Source organism: Thamnophis sirtalis, unplaced genomic scaffold, assembly GCF_051295495.1.
Source record: "Thamnophis sirtalis isolate CommonGarterSnake01/CBP01778 unplaced genomic scaffold, rThaSir2_p1.2 scaffold_7, whole genome shotgun sequence".
NCBI lineage: Eukaryota > Metazoa > Chordata > Lepidosauria > Squamata > Natricidae > Thamnophis > Thamnophis sirtalis.
The window spans coordinates 19,698,669-19,717,360 of NW_028261387.1; the positions used below are offsets into that span (position 1 = coordinate 19,698,669).

General features: G+C 37.3%; 1 protein-coding gene across 4 annotated transcripts in view; it reads left to right on the plus strand.

Annotated features, from left to right (window-relative positions):
* Positions 1-18,692, plus strand: part of ZZZ3 (zinc finger ZZ-type containing 3) — a 52,829-nt gene extending 34,137 nt beyond the window's left edge. For 3 of the 4 annotated variants that reach the window (XM_014069375.2, XM_087719444.1, XM_014069382.2), the window contains 10 exons: positions 217-355; positions 1,152-1,299; positions 1,377-1,492; positions 1,962-2,036; positions 2,201-2,302; positions 5,657-5,752; positions 11,012-11,164; positions 12,382-12,516; positions 13,955-14,055; positions 15,262-18,692. In XM_014069375.2, the coding sequence (XP_013924850.2) occupies positions 217-355; positions 1,152-1,299; positions 1,377-1,492; positions 1,962-2,036; positions 2,201-2,302; positions 5,657-5,752; positions 11,012-11,164; positions 12,382-12,516; positions 13,955-14,055; positions 15,262-15,406 (1,210 nt within the window). In that variant the 3' untranslated portion in view covers positions 15,407-18,692. The remainder of the gene's footprint in view (positions 1-216; positions 356-1,151; positions 1,300-1,376; positions 1,493-1,961; positions 2,037-2,200; positions 2,303-5,656; positions 5,753-11,011; positions 11,165-12,381; positions 12,517-13,954; positions 14,056-15,261) is intronic. The other variant, XM_087719445.1, reaches the window with a different exon arrangement.

Sequence of the window (18,692 nt, forward strand, 5' to 3'; positions counted from 1 at the left end):
AATGTTGCTTTCATTACTATTTTGAATATTAAAAGAATTTCTGACTTTTTAAATACTTGTGATATTCATGGTTCTGTTATTTTATTTTATTTTGCTTGAGTCTTTCAGATAAATGTGCTGGGTGCTAAGGTTTTGTTTTTGCTTTCATTTCTACTCCCACTTTGGTTTGCTTGCGCATAGAAGTCTATAGTGAGCTGTTTCCCTTTATCTCTGTAGTTATCAGAGACTGTTACAAACGATTGCAGTACTCGAGGCTCAGCGAACTCAAGCTGTCCAAGATCTTGAGAGTTTAGGCAGACATCAGAGAGAAGCACTGAAAGATCCCATTGGATTTGTGGAAAGTCTCCAGAAGAAGGTATAGCAATAGGAATCTTTTCATAAGCGATGTTTGATAACTGATACTTCATCTCCTGCAGACAGTGAGAGTAAATAGTAATAATAAGAGAGTAGGTGATCTCTGCAGAGGAGCCCTTCGATCTATTGTTCTAAAATCATTTCTCCAAAGCTGTGTTTATTTAAAATTGAATTAGTCATTTGTTCATGAAATTGGATGAATAATGATGACACCTTTATTTGCAGTTCTTTTCTGTTTTCAGTATTTCTTGTATTCAGTATTGCACCAATGTTCTTGCTTCATTATATCACTGGGAAATAGCATCTGAATATGTCACTGGGTAATTTTATCATCAGATTATTGATTTTGTGGAATGTATTTTATTATTAAAGAACAATAATAAAGTGAATGTATTTAAAGGGATATAATATCTATCTATATATATTGAACATTGTTCAGCTTTAGTTTTTTTTGTTTCTATTTTTTTGGTCTTTTTGTAACCTCTCGGGATATAATTGTTCAGAATCTTAATGAGCAAATAATTTAATGGAAAAAGGCAACAAATGGTGATGAAATTTTAAGCATCAATCTATAACAATTTTAAATATCTGTTTAATGAGCCATCATTTTCTGCTTCTTCTATATTTTATTTTCTGTGCTTTTATTACTCTTGAAATAATTCCTTAAATGTGTGGCAGTATAGTAATACAGAGCTCGAGATCTGGCATTGCCTTAATATTAGTCCCAGTATATGTAATTTTATATCATATTACTTGGTGTTTTTTCTGTGTAAATGTTTCATTTTTTCCCCTGTCAGGTTGATGTAGGGCTTCCATTTCCACAAAGGGTTGTCAAGCTGCCAGAGATATCCTGGGACCAATATACCACAAGCCTTGGGAATTTTGAAAGAGAATTCAGAAACCGAAAGCGTAACAGTAGACGAGCCAAGCTTATTTTTGATAAAGGTAAGTATAAAGGTATTATGCTTTATAAAAGAAAAGCACTATAACTGCACTATATTGATTCTTTTTTATTTTTGTAGGTTTACCTACAAGACCAAAAAGCCCTTTGGATCCCAGAAAGGAAGGAGAGGCTACTTCATACTCTGTTTTGCCTTTTAGTGACTGTCCAGAATCTTCAACAAACAACCGTCCACAAGTAAATATGAACAGAACTAAAGTATTGCTCATATTTTCCAAAGCAGCTCTTTGAAAAATGTAGATAATTTATTGGGAAGAACTGTAGCCTTTTCTGTTTGATCAAATTATTCTTAAACTTCTTATAGACAAATGCTACAATGCCTTATTGTCAAAGCCACAGTATCCACTTCCAACTAGATCAGTAGGTGATGGTTAAGTCAGTAAATGATTTTATCTCTGAATGATCTTTAGTTTTGCTAGGAGTGAATTAACTGTTTGCAGCTCTGCTATTCTTCCTTTTTTGGTCAATAAATGAAGCCAGGTTTTTCTGCTTGAAAGGCAAGGAATGCAACTTTCTAGCAATTTTCCATTCCCTGCTCAACAATACAAACTTGAAAGCATTTTCCTTCAGACCACCTTTTTTATTTGACTGAAATTCAGTTATGCATATTATTTAAATTCCTTTCTTGTTATGCACTGTATTTCAGCAGATGATAAGAGGGCGACTTTGTGATGAGACCAAACCTGAATCTTTTAATCAGCTGTGGACAGTAGAAGAACAGGTATTGCAATAACTGTTATTTTAAAGTGAGATCATCATATAGTATTGATTTTGTTTTTCTGTTCTGTCTGTTCTTTCCTCTCCCCAACTTCATTTAAAGATGACTAGAGTTCTTTTTTGTGAGAATCAAATTGTGTTGACAACTATCATTGTTTACCATTTCAGAAAAAACTTGAACAATTACTTTTGAAGTATCCTCCAGAAGAAGTAGAATCTCGGCGATGGCAAAAAATTGCAGATGACTTGGGTAATAGAACTGCAAAGCAGGTAATGAGCTGCATTATGTTATTTTTTAGAAAACTAATAAATAGCTTCTTTTATTTGGTAAAGCAGGTTTTTAAAAGAAACAATTGTGTTTCTTCTAAGGAAATACAGTTAAAATACAATAGATGGCTTTCCATGGATGTCCTTTCCCTCATTCCAGCCCCAAAGCCTGAGATAAAGGCCAAGTTTTTTTATGCCTTTCTGAAGGCCAAAAAGGTTGGGGTCAGCCACATACAAGTCAGGTGTGGAGGTAGGGATCATTCTATAAGGCAAATGCCAAAATGCGAAAGACATACCTTCTGAGTCTCAACAAATGGCGTTGTTTTTAAGAAGTGTGCCTACCTGTTACAATGTGTGGGAGAGGCAAATATCATTGGGTAGAGGCAGTTCTGCAAATAAGTCTGGTGCCATGTAAGGCTTTATAGATGGTATCCAGCACCTTGAACATCCAAAAGCTTAAAGGAGCCAATTTACTTTGCTTCCTAGTGATGTTACATGGGCACATGCCCATAATTACCCAGGGCGCTGAATTTTTGCCCATTTGTTTCTTTCAGGTGGCTTTCAAGGACAACCCCATGTATAGTTTATGTAATAATCTAGTCGGGAAGTGACTAGGGCATATGTCTTGCATACAAGACAAATTTGTGCAAATATCTTGCTGCCACAGCTGCCACCTACTCTTCAAGCAGGAACTGGCACTCCAGGAGGACCCTCACTTTGTCAGTTCAGTTCAGTTCAGTTGCGTTTATTTATAGGCCGCCCTTTTCCCTGAGGGGACTCAGGGCGGCTAACAACTTATGGGAGGGGAAGACGTACAATAACATAAAAATACAGTATGTAGTTAAGATCAAACAACATTCATTCAACATTCGGGCGGGGGCAAACTATAATCTTTACCCCCAGGCCTGGCGGGATAGCCAGATCTTGAGGGCTGTGCGGAAGGTCTGAAGGGTGGTGAGGGTACGAATCTCCACGGGGAGATCGTTCCAGAGGGTCGGAGCTGCTACAGAAAAGGCTCTCCTCCGCGTAGTTGCCAGCCGGCACTGGCTGGCAGATGGCACTCTGAGGAGGCCTAATCTGTGGGATCTTATGGGTCGAGAGGAGGTAATTGGCAGAAGGCGGTCTCCCAAGTACGCAGATCCACTACCATGAAGGGCTTTATAGGTAGTGAGAAGCACCTTGAAGCGCACACGGAGGTCAACAGGTAGCCAGTGCAGCTCACGGAGGATAGGTGTTATGTGGGCGAACCGAGGTGCACCCACGATCACTCGCGCGGCCGCATTCTGGACTAGCTGAAGCCGCCGGATGCTCTTCAAGGGCAGCCCCATGTAGAGCACATTGCAGTATTCCAGCCTAGAGGTCACAAGGGCGCGAGTGACTGTTGTGAGAGCCTCCCGATTCAGGTAGGGTCGCAACTGGCGCACCAGGCGAACCTGGGCAAATGCCCCCCTGGTCACAGCCGACAGGTGGTGATCAAAGGTCAGCTGTGGGTCCAGGAGGACTCCCAAGTTGCGAACCCTGTCTGAGGGGTGTAAATTTTGACCCCCCAGCCTGAGCGTTGGAACACTAACCAAATTTTTGGGAGGGAAACACAACAGCCACTCGGTCTTTTCTGGGTTGAGTACAAGCTTGTTAGCCCGCATCCAGTCCCTAACGGCTTCAAGACCCCGGCTCATCACGTCCACCGCTTCATTGAGTTGGCACGGGGCGGACAGATACAGCTCCGTATCGTCCGCATATTGGTGGTATCTTATCCCGTGCCTCCGAATGATCTCGCCCAGTGGTTTCATGTAGATGTTAAATAGTACGGGGGACAGGACCGACCCCTGCGGCACCCCATATGATAGGGGCCTCGTGGTCGATCTCTGACCCCCGACCAACACCGACTGCGACCTGTCCGAGAGGTAGGAGGAGAACCACTGCAAAACAGTGCCTCCCACCCCCACCTCCCGCAGTCGTCGCAGAAGGATACCATGGTCGATGGTATCGAAAGCCGCCGAGAGGTCGAGGAGAACCAAGATGGAGGCATGGCCTCCATCCCTGGCTCTCCAGAGATCATCGGTCAATGCGACCAAAGCGGTTTCTGTGCTGTAACCAGGTCTGAAGCCGGACTGGAAGGGGTCCAGGTAATCGGCTTCCTCCAAGGACCGCTGGAGCTGGTAGGCCACCACCTTCTCAACAACCTTCCCAATAAAGGGGAGGTTGGAGACTGGACGGTAGTTGTTAAGTACGGCTGGATCCAAAGATGGTTTCTTCAGGAGGGGTCTCACCACCGCCATTTTAAGTGCGGCGGGGAAGTGCCCCTCCCGAAGCGAGGCGGTAATAACCGCTTGGATCCAGCCCCGTGTCACCTCCCTGCTGTTAGCAACCAGCCAGGAGGGACACGGGTCCAGTACACAGGTGGAGGCGCTCACAGCCCTCATGGCCTTGTCCACGTCCCCGGAAGTAACATCCTGAAACTCAACCCAGCGATGGTCAACCAAATTGTCCTCTCGTGCCTCGGCTGGTTCTGCAAAGGTGGAGTCCAAATCCGACCGAAACCGAGCAACTTTGTCCTTTAAGCTTGACCAGGGGAGTTCAATCCTATTTAGAAGCAAAGATAGAAAGCGTCCCATTCTGGGATCCAGAGGACCCAAAATCCAAAACTACCCAGTTTGGCAAGGTTGAGTCAAAGACTGTTCCCATCCTTATCTTCACAACCTCCAAACACTGGGACAGAACCGTGACAGCCTCACTTGATTGACCAAAGGACAGAGATGTATGGTCCCACACTGACAAATGACCTCCCTTAGTAACCTCATTAAATATTAAAAAGAAAAATGAATTAGTGAATTAAGCATGTGTATTTTAAAAAACCCAATCTATATCAGAAGACATTACTTCATAAGGGACAATTTCTATAACACATACCACCCTGCTATTCTGTAGTAGACTGCTTTGCTAATCTACTTGCTAATCAGGGGTAATGCTGGAGAATTATCATTTTAAGATGTAACTGGATGGGAAAATAGCATATATTAAACAAATTTAATATATTTTAATTCAGATTACACTCTAAATATGGAAAAGCCATCTTTATTCTAAATACACTAGGAAAAATACAATATCCTAATTGAAAATTCAGGAAACTTTAATGAAGTTGGTTTTGATGCGGGATTTGAAGATGAGACTAGAGAGTCTTTCTGAGAGGAGAAGAATACATTGCTCTTGTCTTTTTATAATATAGAAAACAGCTTGGTAGCAGAAGGAGTCACTCATATTTATTTTTCTTAATTAAGTCTTGGCGTACATAATTAATTATTGTTCAAGAATTATATTTTTAAATATTTTCTAATAGATGTTTTCCTCTGACTTTAGGTTGCCAGCAGAGTGCAGAAATATTTCATAAAACTGACTAAAGCTGGTATTCCGGTTCCAGGCAGAACACCAAACTTGTATTTATACTCTAAAAAGGTAAAATCACAAGATTTTAGATTAATTTCTAAGATTTACTGTCCTTCAGTCCATAATAAGAGGGTTTCCAAAGAAAAAATAAAATTTGGACCCCAAATCAAATATAGGCAATACTCTAAATCTGAGTTGAAACAGATTCTCAGATTGGGTCCAACTGGATGTTTTTAAAATCAAAAACCACATCATCTGTGCAAATTTTTTTACTTGTGTTTAAGTAGACTGCATATCATCATTCAATATGCCAAGTTAGGAACTGAACTCTGATCTTACATATGAATAAAGATTGTTGCATGTTCACCATGTTCTGTCCATACTGTAGCTTCTTGACTTTTATGTAATTTGCTCACAAGGTCTGTGTGATGTTCTGGAATTCCCATTTTTCTAAGCACATTCCACAACTTGACATGATTAACACAATAACCTTTTTTTGTATTCTTCAACTATACATTGTGAATCAACAATAATGTTTCATATTTGTTGGCCTTTTCTAAAGCCAACTTGAACATCTAGCTTCTTTTTCTTGGTATAGGAGTAAATCTTCATTGCATTATCCTATCGTTTTGCTAGCATGTAAATTTTGTCAGAAAGCAGACCACACACAGAATACTTAGGGCTTACACCTATTGTGAACAACTACATACTACTGAAACTCATGTTTGTGTATAACCTTTAACTAAGCAAAATGATTCATCTATAGAGCAACAATTTTTTAACCAAGGTACCTCACATGGGTTAAATGAGTCAAAAATCCAGGACTCATGACTCTTGTGGAATTGAAATTTGGCAAGTGTTATAAAACATTTTATGACATAAAAATTATAAGACATTATATGACATGATACAAAAGTCATGAAATGTTTCTCATGCTAAACTCCTGATGCTTGATTGTGCTATACACTTCAACATGGTCCACTTTCAAGGCAGATACATATCTGACTGCCTGCCTGAATTTTTGAGAACTTGTTAGTACGTTAGAAGTTTTGCCATTGTTGATGGAATCAACAATGGCAGACCTGCCAGAATATGGAATCTGGCAAGGAAATATTTATGAAACGATGTGTAGTACCTAGTAATAATGAAGTTACTTTATGCATTAGTGGAATTAAATCAATGTTGTCTGTTTCTTTAAAATTTAAAGTACAAAATGTTTCTGTAGAGTTGACAATTCAATGTGGCAGAATGTCATTATGAAAGCTGCTGGCAGAAATGTACAAATTACACTTTGGAAACAACCGATGCTAAATATGCTATTTTGGAAAAAAATGACTAATTGAACAATTTATTTTCCAAAATATTTGTGATTAGCTGAAAAAAATGTTATAACAGACATTAAACAGATATCAAAGGTATTGTTAAAAGCTTTTTATGCAGCTCACATTTTTTTCTCATTCTTTAAAAATCGTATTTCTTCACCTCTGCTTAAAAAGGCATATTTAAATGCCATTGTTTTAAATAATCATCAGTTATTGTATAAAGCATTTTGTTTAGCTAAGAGATTTGAGCAACTAGTTTTAAAAGGTACCAGGTGAAACTGATTATCCGAATCCCATTCAATTAGGTTTCAATCCTGATTTTTGAATGAAACAGTATTGATGAGGCTTATAAATTATTTTTGTCAGGAACTAAGCATAGGGCAGTGATGGCTCCCGTGCCAAAAGCAGGGCGAGCGCAGGGGAGAAAACAAACAGTTTTCTCTTTGTATCGCTCCCTTTCTATTTATTTTTTTTTTTGCTTGAGTTTCTTCATCAATTGTTCCTATGACAGGGAAGAGGGATAATATTCTTCTTTTGTAGACATCTCATCTTTGCTATCTTGCTCTGCACATGGCTTCCAATAGTGAAACAAGCAAACAAAATAAAATCTCAGATATACTGACAATGAATAATAACAAAAAGATAAACTGTCCTGGTTGCCACAGGGACCATTGTGAATAACCATTACGGACAGATTTACGTTGGCACAGATCAGTCACTCACCTTTCATTCACCTTCATGCAGATATGACAGAAGCTGCAAAGCCTCGTACTTTATTCAGAACTTGGATAACTAAAGATGTGGCCTGTTTTCCTTTAAAAGCAATGTTATATTTAGGCATGGCATAATATGAAAGGCTTTTTATGGATACCTTTTGAAACTAGTCATTAAGAAATTTTAATTTGAGGGGAGGGGCCCTTGGGGCTTGGTGGTTTTTATGCAGGCGTTTTATTACTCAAATCAGGTAACATCATTAGTGCTAGTAAGGAGTGGGGTTTGCTCTCCGTTTATATTCCAGAGCTTTCTCTTGCTTGTCCTTACTAGCATTGATGTTAATCTAGTTTGGATAATGAAATGTCTGCATAAAAACAACAAAGTTCAGAGATCGCCAAAAGCCCCTAATTTCAACCCTAAATTACAAATATTCTCCTTTATTGAAACTTTAGTTTATACAGATAGACCTAAAATTCAACCCCAATACTTTCCATACACAAGCTTGGGCCTTTTCAATACTTTCAGTTGTGAAAGTTTCCTTCATGGTACTAATAATTGTAACACCCTTTTATTGTATCACTGAAAACAAGATCTTCTGTTCTTGAAGTAGCAGTTTTAGCCAAAAATGATTTTAAAGCTGAGAACTTGTTTAAAGGATGATCTGTACCTTTTCCATTAGAATATCCATGCTGATTCCTTTTAATAAAAAAAAAACACCAAACCTTTCATGAGCTTTACACATTTATTTCACCTTCATTCTTTCATAATCTCCATATGTATTTGGGCAATGTCAGAAAGTGGGCGATCCACAAAATGCTCTTGGCTTACATCTATTGTACAAAGCTGTTAATACAATTTTCCCACCCCTCTTATTTTCAGAAGTGGTGGGGCAGACTGTACATTTTACAATAACTACTCATAAGAACATGTATTTTCATGAGATATATAATAATTCAATGTTTCTGTAAGCCATTTAAAATTAAATTTCCCCTTACCAGAAGTCATATTGTTTTCCATTCATTTGTTAGGTTTTTATTTGAAGCTTCATAGAAATACATAATTAGTGCTGTTTGACCGGTTGGTTTCCCTTCATTTCATATGTCAGTTTTAAAATTGGCCACACCTCTCTCACTAGACATGATATATAAAGTAAAAAATTGGGCATTTAATGTAAAGATTCTCTTTGCCCAGTAGAGATAACAAAGCTACATATTAATTAACCTGTACTAGCATGTGTATCCAGTGTAAGATCTTATTCTGCCTTTCTATTTGATGGTCATATGTTAGTTGTTTTTGGGGAAGATTCTATCTAATTCAAATTACATCATGTCTTAATCTTGAGCAAAGGATGCACTGGGAAGATTTAAACATGAGGCTTAGCTGTGAAAACCTGGGTTTGATTAGCTCTGTCTTTCTTTGGCAGGAGGGGAGAACCAATGATTAGAAATTTCTATCATGCCAAAATGGATTCCTTGTGGCAATTAGGTATTGAAAGACATTGTTGCAGAATACAATTGCAAGAAAAAGTATGTGAACCCCTTGGTATTACGTGGAGTTTTGGATGAATTGGTCATAAAATGTGCTCTGAACTTCATCTAAGTCACAACAATAGAAAAACACAGTCTGCTGACAATAATACTACACAAACATTAGATGTTGCCATGGTTTAATTGCACATAACATGTAAACATTCATGGTGCAGGGAGGAAAAAGTATGTGAACCGTTGGACTTAATAACTGGTTGATCTTCCTTTGGCAGCAATAACCTCAACCAAACGTTTCCTGTAGATGCAAATCAGACCTGCACAACGGTCTGGAGTAATTTTGGACCACTCCTCTTCACAAAGCTGTTTCAGTGTAGCAATATTCTTGGGATGTCTGGTGTGAATCGCTCTCTTAAGGTCATGCCACAGCATTTCAATCGGGTTGAGAGCAGGACTCTGACTGGGCCACTCCAGAGGGCGTATTCTGTGCTGTTGAAGCCATTTTTGTGCTGACTTACCTGTATGCTTTGGATCATTGTCCTATTGCATCACCCATCCTCTGCGGAGCTTCAGTTGGTGGACAGATAGTCATAAGTTTTCCTGCAAAATGTCTTGATAAATCCTGGAATTCATTGTCCCATCAATGACAACAATCCGTCCAGGCCTTGAGGCAGCAAAGCAGCCAAACCATGATGCTCCCTCCACCATGTTTTACAGTGGGGATGAGTTTTTGATGTTGGTGTGCTGTGCCTTTTTTTATCCACACATAGTGTTGTGTGTTTTTCCCAAACAACTCAATTTTGGTTTTATCTGTCCACAGTATATTTTGCCAGTAATGCTGTGGAACATCTAAGTGCTCTTTTGCAAACTTCAAACGTGCTGTAATATTTTTTTTGGACAGCAATGGCTTCCTCCGTGGTGTCCTCTCATGTACTCCATTCTTGTTTAATGTTTTCTTTATTGTAGATGTGTCAATAAAAATGTTAGCATGTGCCAGAGATTTCTGTAGGTCTTTAGCTGACACTCTAGGATTCTTCTTTACCTCATGAAGCATTCTGCACTGTGCTCTTGCAGTCATTTTTACAGGACAACCACGCCTAGGGAGAGTAGCAACAGTGCTAAACTTTCTCCATTTGTAGACAGTCTGTCTTACCGTGGACACATGAACATCAAGACTTTTGGAGATACTTTTGTAACCCTTTCCAGTTTCATGCAAGTCAACAATTCTTGATCGTAGGTCTTCTGAGAGCTCTTTTCTGCAAGGCATGGTTCACATCAGACAGTGCTTCTTGCAGCCAAAAAACCCAAAACAGGTGTGTGTTTTTAAAGGGCGGGACAGCTGTCAGCAACACATCCAATATCATCACACTGATTGGAGTCAAGGTTGGCTCACTCCTGGCTCCAATTAGCTCTTAGAGAAGTCATTAGGCTAGGGGCTCACATACTTTTTCCTCCCTGCACTGTGAATGTTTACATGTTATGTTCAATTAAACCATCTAATGGCAACATCTAATGTTTTTGTAGCATTATTTTCAGCAGACTGTGTTTTTCTATTGTTGTGACTTAGATGAAGTTCAGAGCACATTTTATGACCAATTCATGCAAAACTCCACATAATCCCAAGGGGTTCACATACTTTTTCTTGCAACTGTATGTTGGTTTTCTTCTGTGAAAAGAAGAGCTTTCGCTGAAAATTAAAAAAATATTTTTCTCTCTGTACGGTAGTAATATGTGAAGCTTCCTGTTCAAATAGAGATAAATATATATATATAATGCCACCTTTACACAAATACTTATATTTATTACAGTCCTCTAGTAGACGGCAACATCCTTTGAATAAACATCTCTTCAAGCCTTCAACTTTCATGACATCCCATGAACCTCCTGTGTTTATGGATGAAGATGATGATAGATCCTGCTTTCACAGTCACATGGCCAATGCAGCAGAGGAAGAACCATCAGTAGGTTTTGCATTTAAATGGATTATTTTTTAAAAAAAAACGTTATGTAAATGCTCTATAAATTAATATAAAGGACAAAGAAATGCTTGCATAAGTAAAAGGTCAACAAACACCCGTGCCTGTTTAGTGCAATAGAAACCCAAGTGTTTCAGATTTGAAGGAGAGAAAATGAAAACAGTGCAGATATTCCTTGATTTACATTCGTTTAGTGACCATTCAAAGTTACAAAGCACTGAAAAAAGTGACTTATGACCATTTTTCACACTTAACAATCATTGTAACATTCCCTTGGTCATGTGATCAAAATTTTGATGCTTGACAACTGGTTCATATTTATGGCTGTTTGCTGTGCCCCTGGGGCATGTGATAATCTTTTGCAACTTTTGCAAAGTCAAGAGGGAAGCCAGATTCACTTAACAGCTGCAATGATTCACTTACAACTGTGGCAAGAAAGGTCGTCAAAGGGCAAAATTCACTTAACAAATGTCTCGCTTAGCAACATAAATTTTGGGGCTCAATTATAGTCATAGGTTGAGAGCTATCTTTATTCCTTTTTCAAATTAACAGAGGGTGTCCCAAACAGATTGATTTATGCATTCTCCTAGGTCAAACCTGATCAAGAAAGGGTGAGGCCAGTCTCTACTAATTTGTCTGAGATATAGTGGAAAGTTTTTTGTAAGATCCATACACACACATGCACGCGCACACACTTAGGCCTTTTCCCCATTACAGGAAAGCATAAGACAATTCCTGGTTTTATTTTTTCATAGAAAAAAATTCCTACAAGACAAATCACTTCAGAAGTCAAAATTTATTAATTTTTTTGCCATTTTACAAAGTCTTTGGGTATTTTGTTCTTCCACTATTAAATCTCATGTTTCAATGTTCTGGTTTATAACAAAATGGCAAAAATCAAATAAAGCTGCATTAAAATTTCTCATACTAGAAATATGTATTTCAGTAGTATTCAAAATTCTGGGTCAATTTAATTCTGAACTCTGGAACTTTGGTACTAAAGAAAAAAGACCAAATTAATGGTTTTGGAATTTTTAGGGCAATTTAAAACTATTTTGAGCCATTTTCCAATATATCAGCAATCACATCATAGATTGCTATTTATTCTGGAGTTTGTTTAAGAGGTGTGGTTTCTTTTACCTTAATCCTTCTTTCTGTAACTTTGCAATTAAAAGTTGCAATTCTCTCTCTCTCTGAAATAGGATGAAGAAAGTATCCCTGTAGCATATCGTGAATTACCAGAATATAAAGAGCTGCTGAAATTTAAAAAGCTGAGGAAGCAGAAAGTGCAGCAAATGCATGCAGAAAGTGGCTTTGTCCAGCACATTGGCTTTAAGGTTGGTAAAGATTCCAAAGGCCTCATATTTCCTCAGTTATGTGAATGATGGTTTCTTTGGAAAGTAAGATCCTAATCTGGGTTCAGCATTAAGTTTCCTAGGCAATGTAAGTAAAACCTCAAAGAGTTGGGTGATTACCCTGATCTAATGGAAGATGTGAGGATGTGGTGGCTCAGTGGCTAAGACGCTGAGCTTGTTTATCAGAAAGTTGGCAGTTCGAATCTCTAGCACCGCGTAACAGAGTAAGCTCCTGTTACTTGTCCCAGGTTTTGCCAACCTAGCGGTGCGAAAGCATGTAAAATGCAAGAAGAAAAATTGGAACCACCATGCACCTTCGGCGGTTAATCATGCCGGCCACATGACCACGGAGATGTCTTTGGACAGCGCTGGCTCTTTGGCTTTGAAACAGAGATGAGTACCGCCCCCTAGAGTTGGGAATGACTACTACATATGTGCGAGGGGAACTTTTACCTTTACTTTTAATGGAAGATGTATTTGAGGTCTGTAAATGTAATGCACCAACTTTTCACATTCAATTATTGGTTATATTATATAATCAAACTCTAAATATTCAAGTCTGGACTCTTATCAACTGTTTGGGAATAAATCTTACTGAAATCACTAGGCCTTCTGAACAGATTAGTGATAAAATCCTTCTTATAAAATTATCACCTTGAACATCGTAAGCAGTATGTAGAGAAGTCTTCCTTTTAAAATTTCTGAAAAGTGATGTTATACCTGAGCGTCATTGCTTGGAAATTATGGTATTTTTTTTAAAAAATAGTTAATTTGCTTTGTCTACCTCCCCAATCCAATAGCTTCTGATTTATTAGGCAAAATCTCTCATCATTCCTGTCTCTTAGCCATGATGGCTAATTGAACTTCTTAGATTCCCCATGAAGTTTTTTTTATCTTTGATAATATGGATATCTGAAAATCAGAGAAAAGAATTTGCTGTTTGCTTACATCATAATGATAATCTAATTTGGATCTGAACTAATTTGCCACTCTCAGTGAACCTTAAATTAGAAGATAATGGAAATGTGTTTTTTTTTCCTTTCCTTAGTCATTAAGTGAATTTAATACAGGAGGAATGGGGGAGATGAAAGCAAATTTGTAGCACAGTAGAGTAAAATATAGGAAATTGCAGGGGAATGAAAAGAGCAGTTTAGTTAGAGGAGGCAGAACAATTGTGTGAGAGAAAACAATTGGAAAAGCTGAGAAGATGCAAAACAAAGAAACTGCTTGAGAACCAAGTCTGAAATATTGACATAGGCTTGTAGATTGCTGCTTTGTCATATTGAGAAGGGGGAGAAACTTAAAAAAAGAATAATTTTATTTTACAGTAATATTAACTATGCGGTAAAACTATTAACTTGGCAAGCTGTTTATTTTTGGAGGGAAATCCTTAAGATCACTTTGCTAAATTTCTTTTCAGTGTGATAACTGTGGAACTGATCCAATTCAAGGCGTCCGGTGGCACTGCCAAGACTGCCCGCCAGCATTGTCTTTGGATTTTTGTGATTCTTGTTCTGACTGGTAAGTAGCATGCCCTGAAGACCAGCATTGACCATTACATGGCTTTATTTTTAAATGTTCATCTTAAAACGCATATTGTAGCATTCATAACCTCTTTGGAATATATAAGGCATGCTTGTGATAATTTTAAATATAGGTTTGTAGGGGACGTGAAAGTGCATGTTCTTGGTGTACATGTTTATTGCTGAAATAAACCCTACGTTTTTATATTAGATAAATTCTATAATGCAACAAGTGTGGATCTCAAAAGTAACATATTGAAGGTCCAAGAGGAAATGTGTGTTTGGGGCGGGAACTATTGCAACTTCACTATAAATATGTACGGTAAATAGAAGGTACTGGAACAAGTAGATAAATGTGTGCAAAATATTTATTAAAGATGGGAATGTATATAGAATACAAAAAATGAGAAAATGAATAGAGAAATTTAAGATGTGCAGATGATGAGAGAAAGATAATGGATGTTTTTTGTTGAAAGAGATGCATGTCAAGAGAAGGTAGAATAGCTATATATGAGAACATGTTTCTTTCATATTGTATCTCAGGAGAAGAATAAATCCAAGCTGAATGCAGTAGAATGGGGTACTTAAAAATGTGTCGGCTAGACAGGAAAAAGTAGAACCAAGAATGTATGGATGTTGAATGAATTTGGATTAAATACAGAAGTGAGTGACGGGTACAAAAGAAACGTTTTGAAGTGGTTGGTAGTAAAAGAAAATGAATGTGAATTGACTTGCAAAACAAATACATAAAAGAAATGAGCTGAAAGGAAGGAAACGACTAAGCTAGATGTGGTTAGATGAAATCGATGAGGTCTTCAAATAAAGAGATGAGAAGTTTAAAGAAACAAGAAGTGATGTACAAAGCAAGTACGCAGACGTGGAAAAAGCAAGGAGGGTCTGAAGAATAAAAAAAGCATGGGAAAGTATTGTTCATAATATTGGGGATAATTATAGTTAGACACTGGCTTTTTCTTATCCCATGTCTTAATTTCTTTTTAAAAATTGGCTCCCTGCTTCTTTCTTCCTTTCTACAGTAGGCATATTATTTTTCTAAAAGTGATTAGCACCATGGGTAGATATTCATGTTGAAAAACATACCTTCCTGATATAAGCAATTAATTCTGAGAGGAATTTAAGGAGGAATAGTGAGTAGAATATGATCAGTGTCATGCTTCACAAATAACCATTTTTCTTTTTCTTTCAGTCTACACGAAACAGATATTCACAAGGAAAATCACCGACTGGAGCCTATTTACAGAGCAGAAATGTTCTTAGATAGAGACTACTGCATGTCCCAAGGCCCCAGCTATAATTATCTTGACCCCAACTACTTTCCTGCCAATAGATGACAAGGAAAGTAGATGTGCAACCTGAAACATAGGGTCACTTCTGAAAACCTAACAGGGGCACAGTCATTGATTCTGTGCGCACTTTGGAAAGACACGTACTTTCCCAGGAATGTCATCCACTGCTTGAGAGCTTCCCAGGTGCCCTTCTCAAAATATAGCTCTCTAACCCGTCTTGTTACTAGATCACTAAATAGAGGTTGAACATTCCTAGCGTGCAGGTGGCTATACCGGGCAGATTTTCTTCACTCCATTAGTCTTTAAAAAATAATAATAATAATAAAGTCCAAGAGATGACTTACAAAAGTGTGGCCAGAAAAGAAAGCAAACGTTAAACGTAGTCAATTCCAGAGACTTAAAGAACTTGGCTATTATGTGATGAACAGGTGATGAAATACTTAACATTGAAACAGTTTAGTAGTTTGCAGTTTTGTTGTGGAAAATAGTCTCCAGCACAGAAAACTGACTTCTTTCAGCAAAGTTTTAGCCTGTGGCAGTGTTTGCTTCTAGGAGCTACTCATAAAACAATCACTGTCCCAGAGGTGGTCGTGATAGGCCTTGGAGCTGCTTAATTACGTAGATATTTCTTTTACCTCCTTTTTGTTTTGTTTTTTTCCTTTTTACCACAAACTTATTTACCGAGAGTGAAGCACTACAGGAGGCAACTGTGGCACTGCTTCCTTAACCAGCTCATGGTGTGTGAATATTATAAAAATTGTCATGCAGATATATTTTTAAATGTAATGTTATATAAAATGACCATGTGTTGTGTACAAAACTATGGTGAGAAGTGCCAGTGGTAGTAACTGTGTAAAGTTTCTAAATCCCCACCATTAACTCTTATGGAATACACAGCCTTCTGCCTCTGTATTTAGAGTTGTTAATGCAACTCATCAAAGAAAACTGCCTAATATAAATCATATATGGTAATAATTTTCCTCTTTTTGTAGTATGCACAAGGTCCATGAAAGATTGTATTTTTATTACTATTTAAACAAGGTGATTAAATTTAGCCTGAACAGTGAGCAAGACTTCACATGCATTCTTTTATACTGCTGGATTTTGTTGTGCATCATTTAAAACATTTTGTATGTTTCTTCTTATCTGTGTATACAGTCTGTTCTTAAATAATGTTCAGTTGTCAGGAGAACTGTGAGAAATAAACTATGTGGCTACCGTCTGTTTATATATAGAATGGTTACAGTGACTTTTTTCTGGAAAGGGTGAATTTTTGAACCAACCCTTCGATTTGAAAATACCAGTTAGGCCGTAGAGAGAAGGGGTATCTCGACTTCATCTTTTGACTTGATGTTTTATGCCACCTCTTTCAGGATAATGCTCCAGCACCCTGATTTGAACATGTCTGCTAAATTCTGTACACAACCCTATCTATGCTCTAACGCGCAGACGCACCACTTGTGTGGGAGCAGATTTGCACAGCCAAAGGAATGCTCTTTTCTAAGCTCTTTTCATTGTTGAAACAAATGGGGAATCAATTATGTGGAAGAAGATGATTTCAAAAATGCCCGCAAGACTTCTGTGTAACCTGTTTTAAGTCCACGATTCTTATTTCCATTTACTTGTTCTGCATATCCACCCCCCTTCTCCATTCTCTTTATGAAATAAAGAAGGCATTTTGGTACGCTTTATTAGGTGGAGAATAGCAATGACTGAAAAAGCTTCGTAGCATTTACTATATATTTTTAGTTAATATATCATTTCAACATGCGTAAGTTGTGATCCAGAAACACGACTTATTTTAACTGTATTAGATTTCCAATTGCTTTAAAAAAACACTTGAATTTTGGAAATAATTTAGTATATGTGTTTAAATTAAACTACAGCAGTAACTAACAAGGAGTTGGCTGGCTCGTTTGATAACAGCATTAATTTGAGTTTAATTTCAGTGTTAATTTTCACATTTTGTTTAGGTGTAATCACTTTCTGTTAGAGGAGTTGAAGCATTTTTAATGGATAGATGATGCAGTATCATTTCTAAATGACATCGTCTGTAAGCATATCTCATTCTTGAGAAATTTAATAAATCAGAATATATATATATAATATAAAACCATACACCTGATGTATTTCACTTTTCTCATTAATGGTAGCAAAACTAATGTTTTGGGAAACGAGTATCTAATGCAAATATATTTCATATTATCTGAATATAAGTTCTCTGCACCCAGATGCTACATTCTGATACAGGTTGGTTAACATATTCCAGATTTGTCATATTGGGCATGTTCTAAGTACTCATTTTCTATATCCTTTAGATAGAAGGTTGGTTCAGGTGATCATACTGGATTTAGATTTTTCTTTAAACAAGACTCGAGTGATGTGAAAAATATTTCAAAGTTAAAACTTTCCAACATGGAAAGCATTTCCTTTGGGAAAATAATCCACTTTCAATAAAATGAGCCATTCTAACCTCTATCTTGTAGTCTTTCCATGAAATAGGATATTTGGGAACATAAAATTTTAGTTTCAGAGCGCTTTGCACAGTTCCTTAAGGCAAAGACTGATTCCAGAGTAAACCCGATAATTCCAAACAAATTTATGTGGCAAGCCAAAATGATAAGGAAAATTATCTTGTTTTATAATTCTCTCATTCTTCCATTCTCGTTTGTTCAAAACATGTTTTCCTATCTAAATAATGACTTTACAGATCTCCTAAATTCATATTGGAAAAAGCAGATGATTGTCTCTGAAATTTGCATTGTTAAAAGCTGTTTTTCAAGATAGACTTCTGACCATACATTGCTTCTCAGAAGTGAGAAACTGCATATATATTACACGTTGTCAGCAATTGACTGTACCCCACCTTCCGTATACTGGTCTATGACCATAATAAAGATTGATTTGATACGTTTCCAGCAAAGTTTCAAATGCCCTTTGAATTTAAATTTTTGTTGTTTCCCATTTCCCTTTATTTAGTGTAGAGATTCTAGGGTTCTTGCTCAAAGTGCAAACCAGATGTTTATATGGTTCCTGTCAAACTGTTCAAATTTGTAGTTTTAAGTGTTAATGATATTTTTTTTAATTACTGTCAAATGTTGTCTTTGAATACAACTGTCTTGTTTTGAAAGTTGTACCACACCTGTTTCTTAGTGGAAGAATGTCTTCTAAAAGAACTGAAGGGAATGTTCATAACTATACAACTATAAAAGTTTTTGGAATTCAAAACTCTACACCCAATTAAGTGAAAATGTTTTATGTGGCTTTGGATTGGATACCTATTTGTTTTGCAGAAGCCTTAAATACAAAGAGTAAATTTGATTACCCTTAA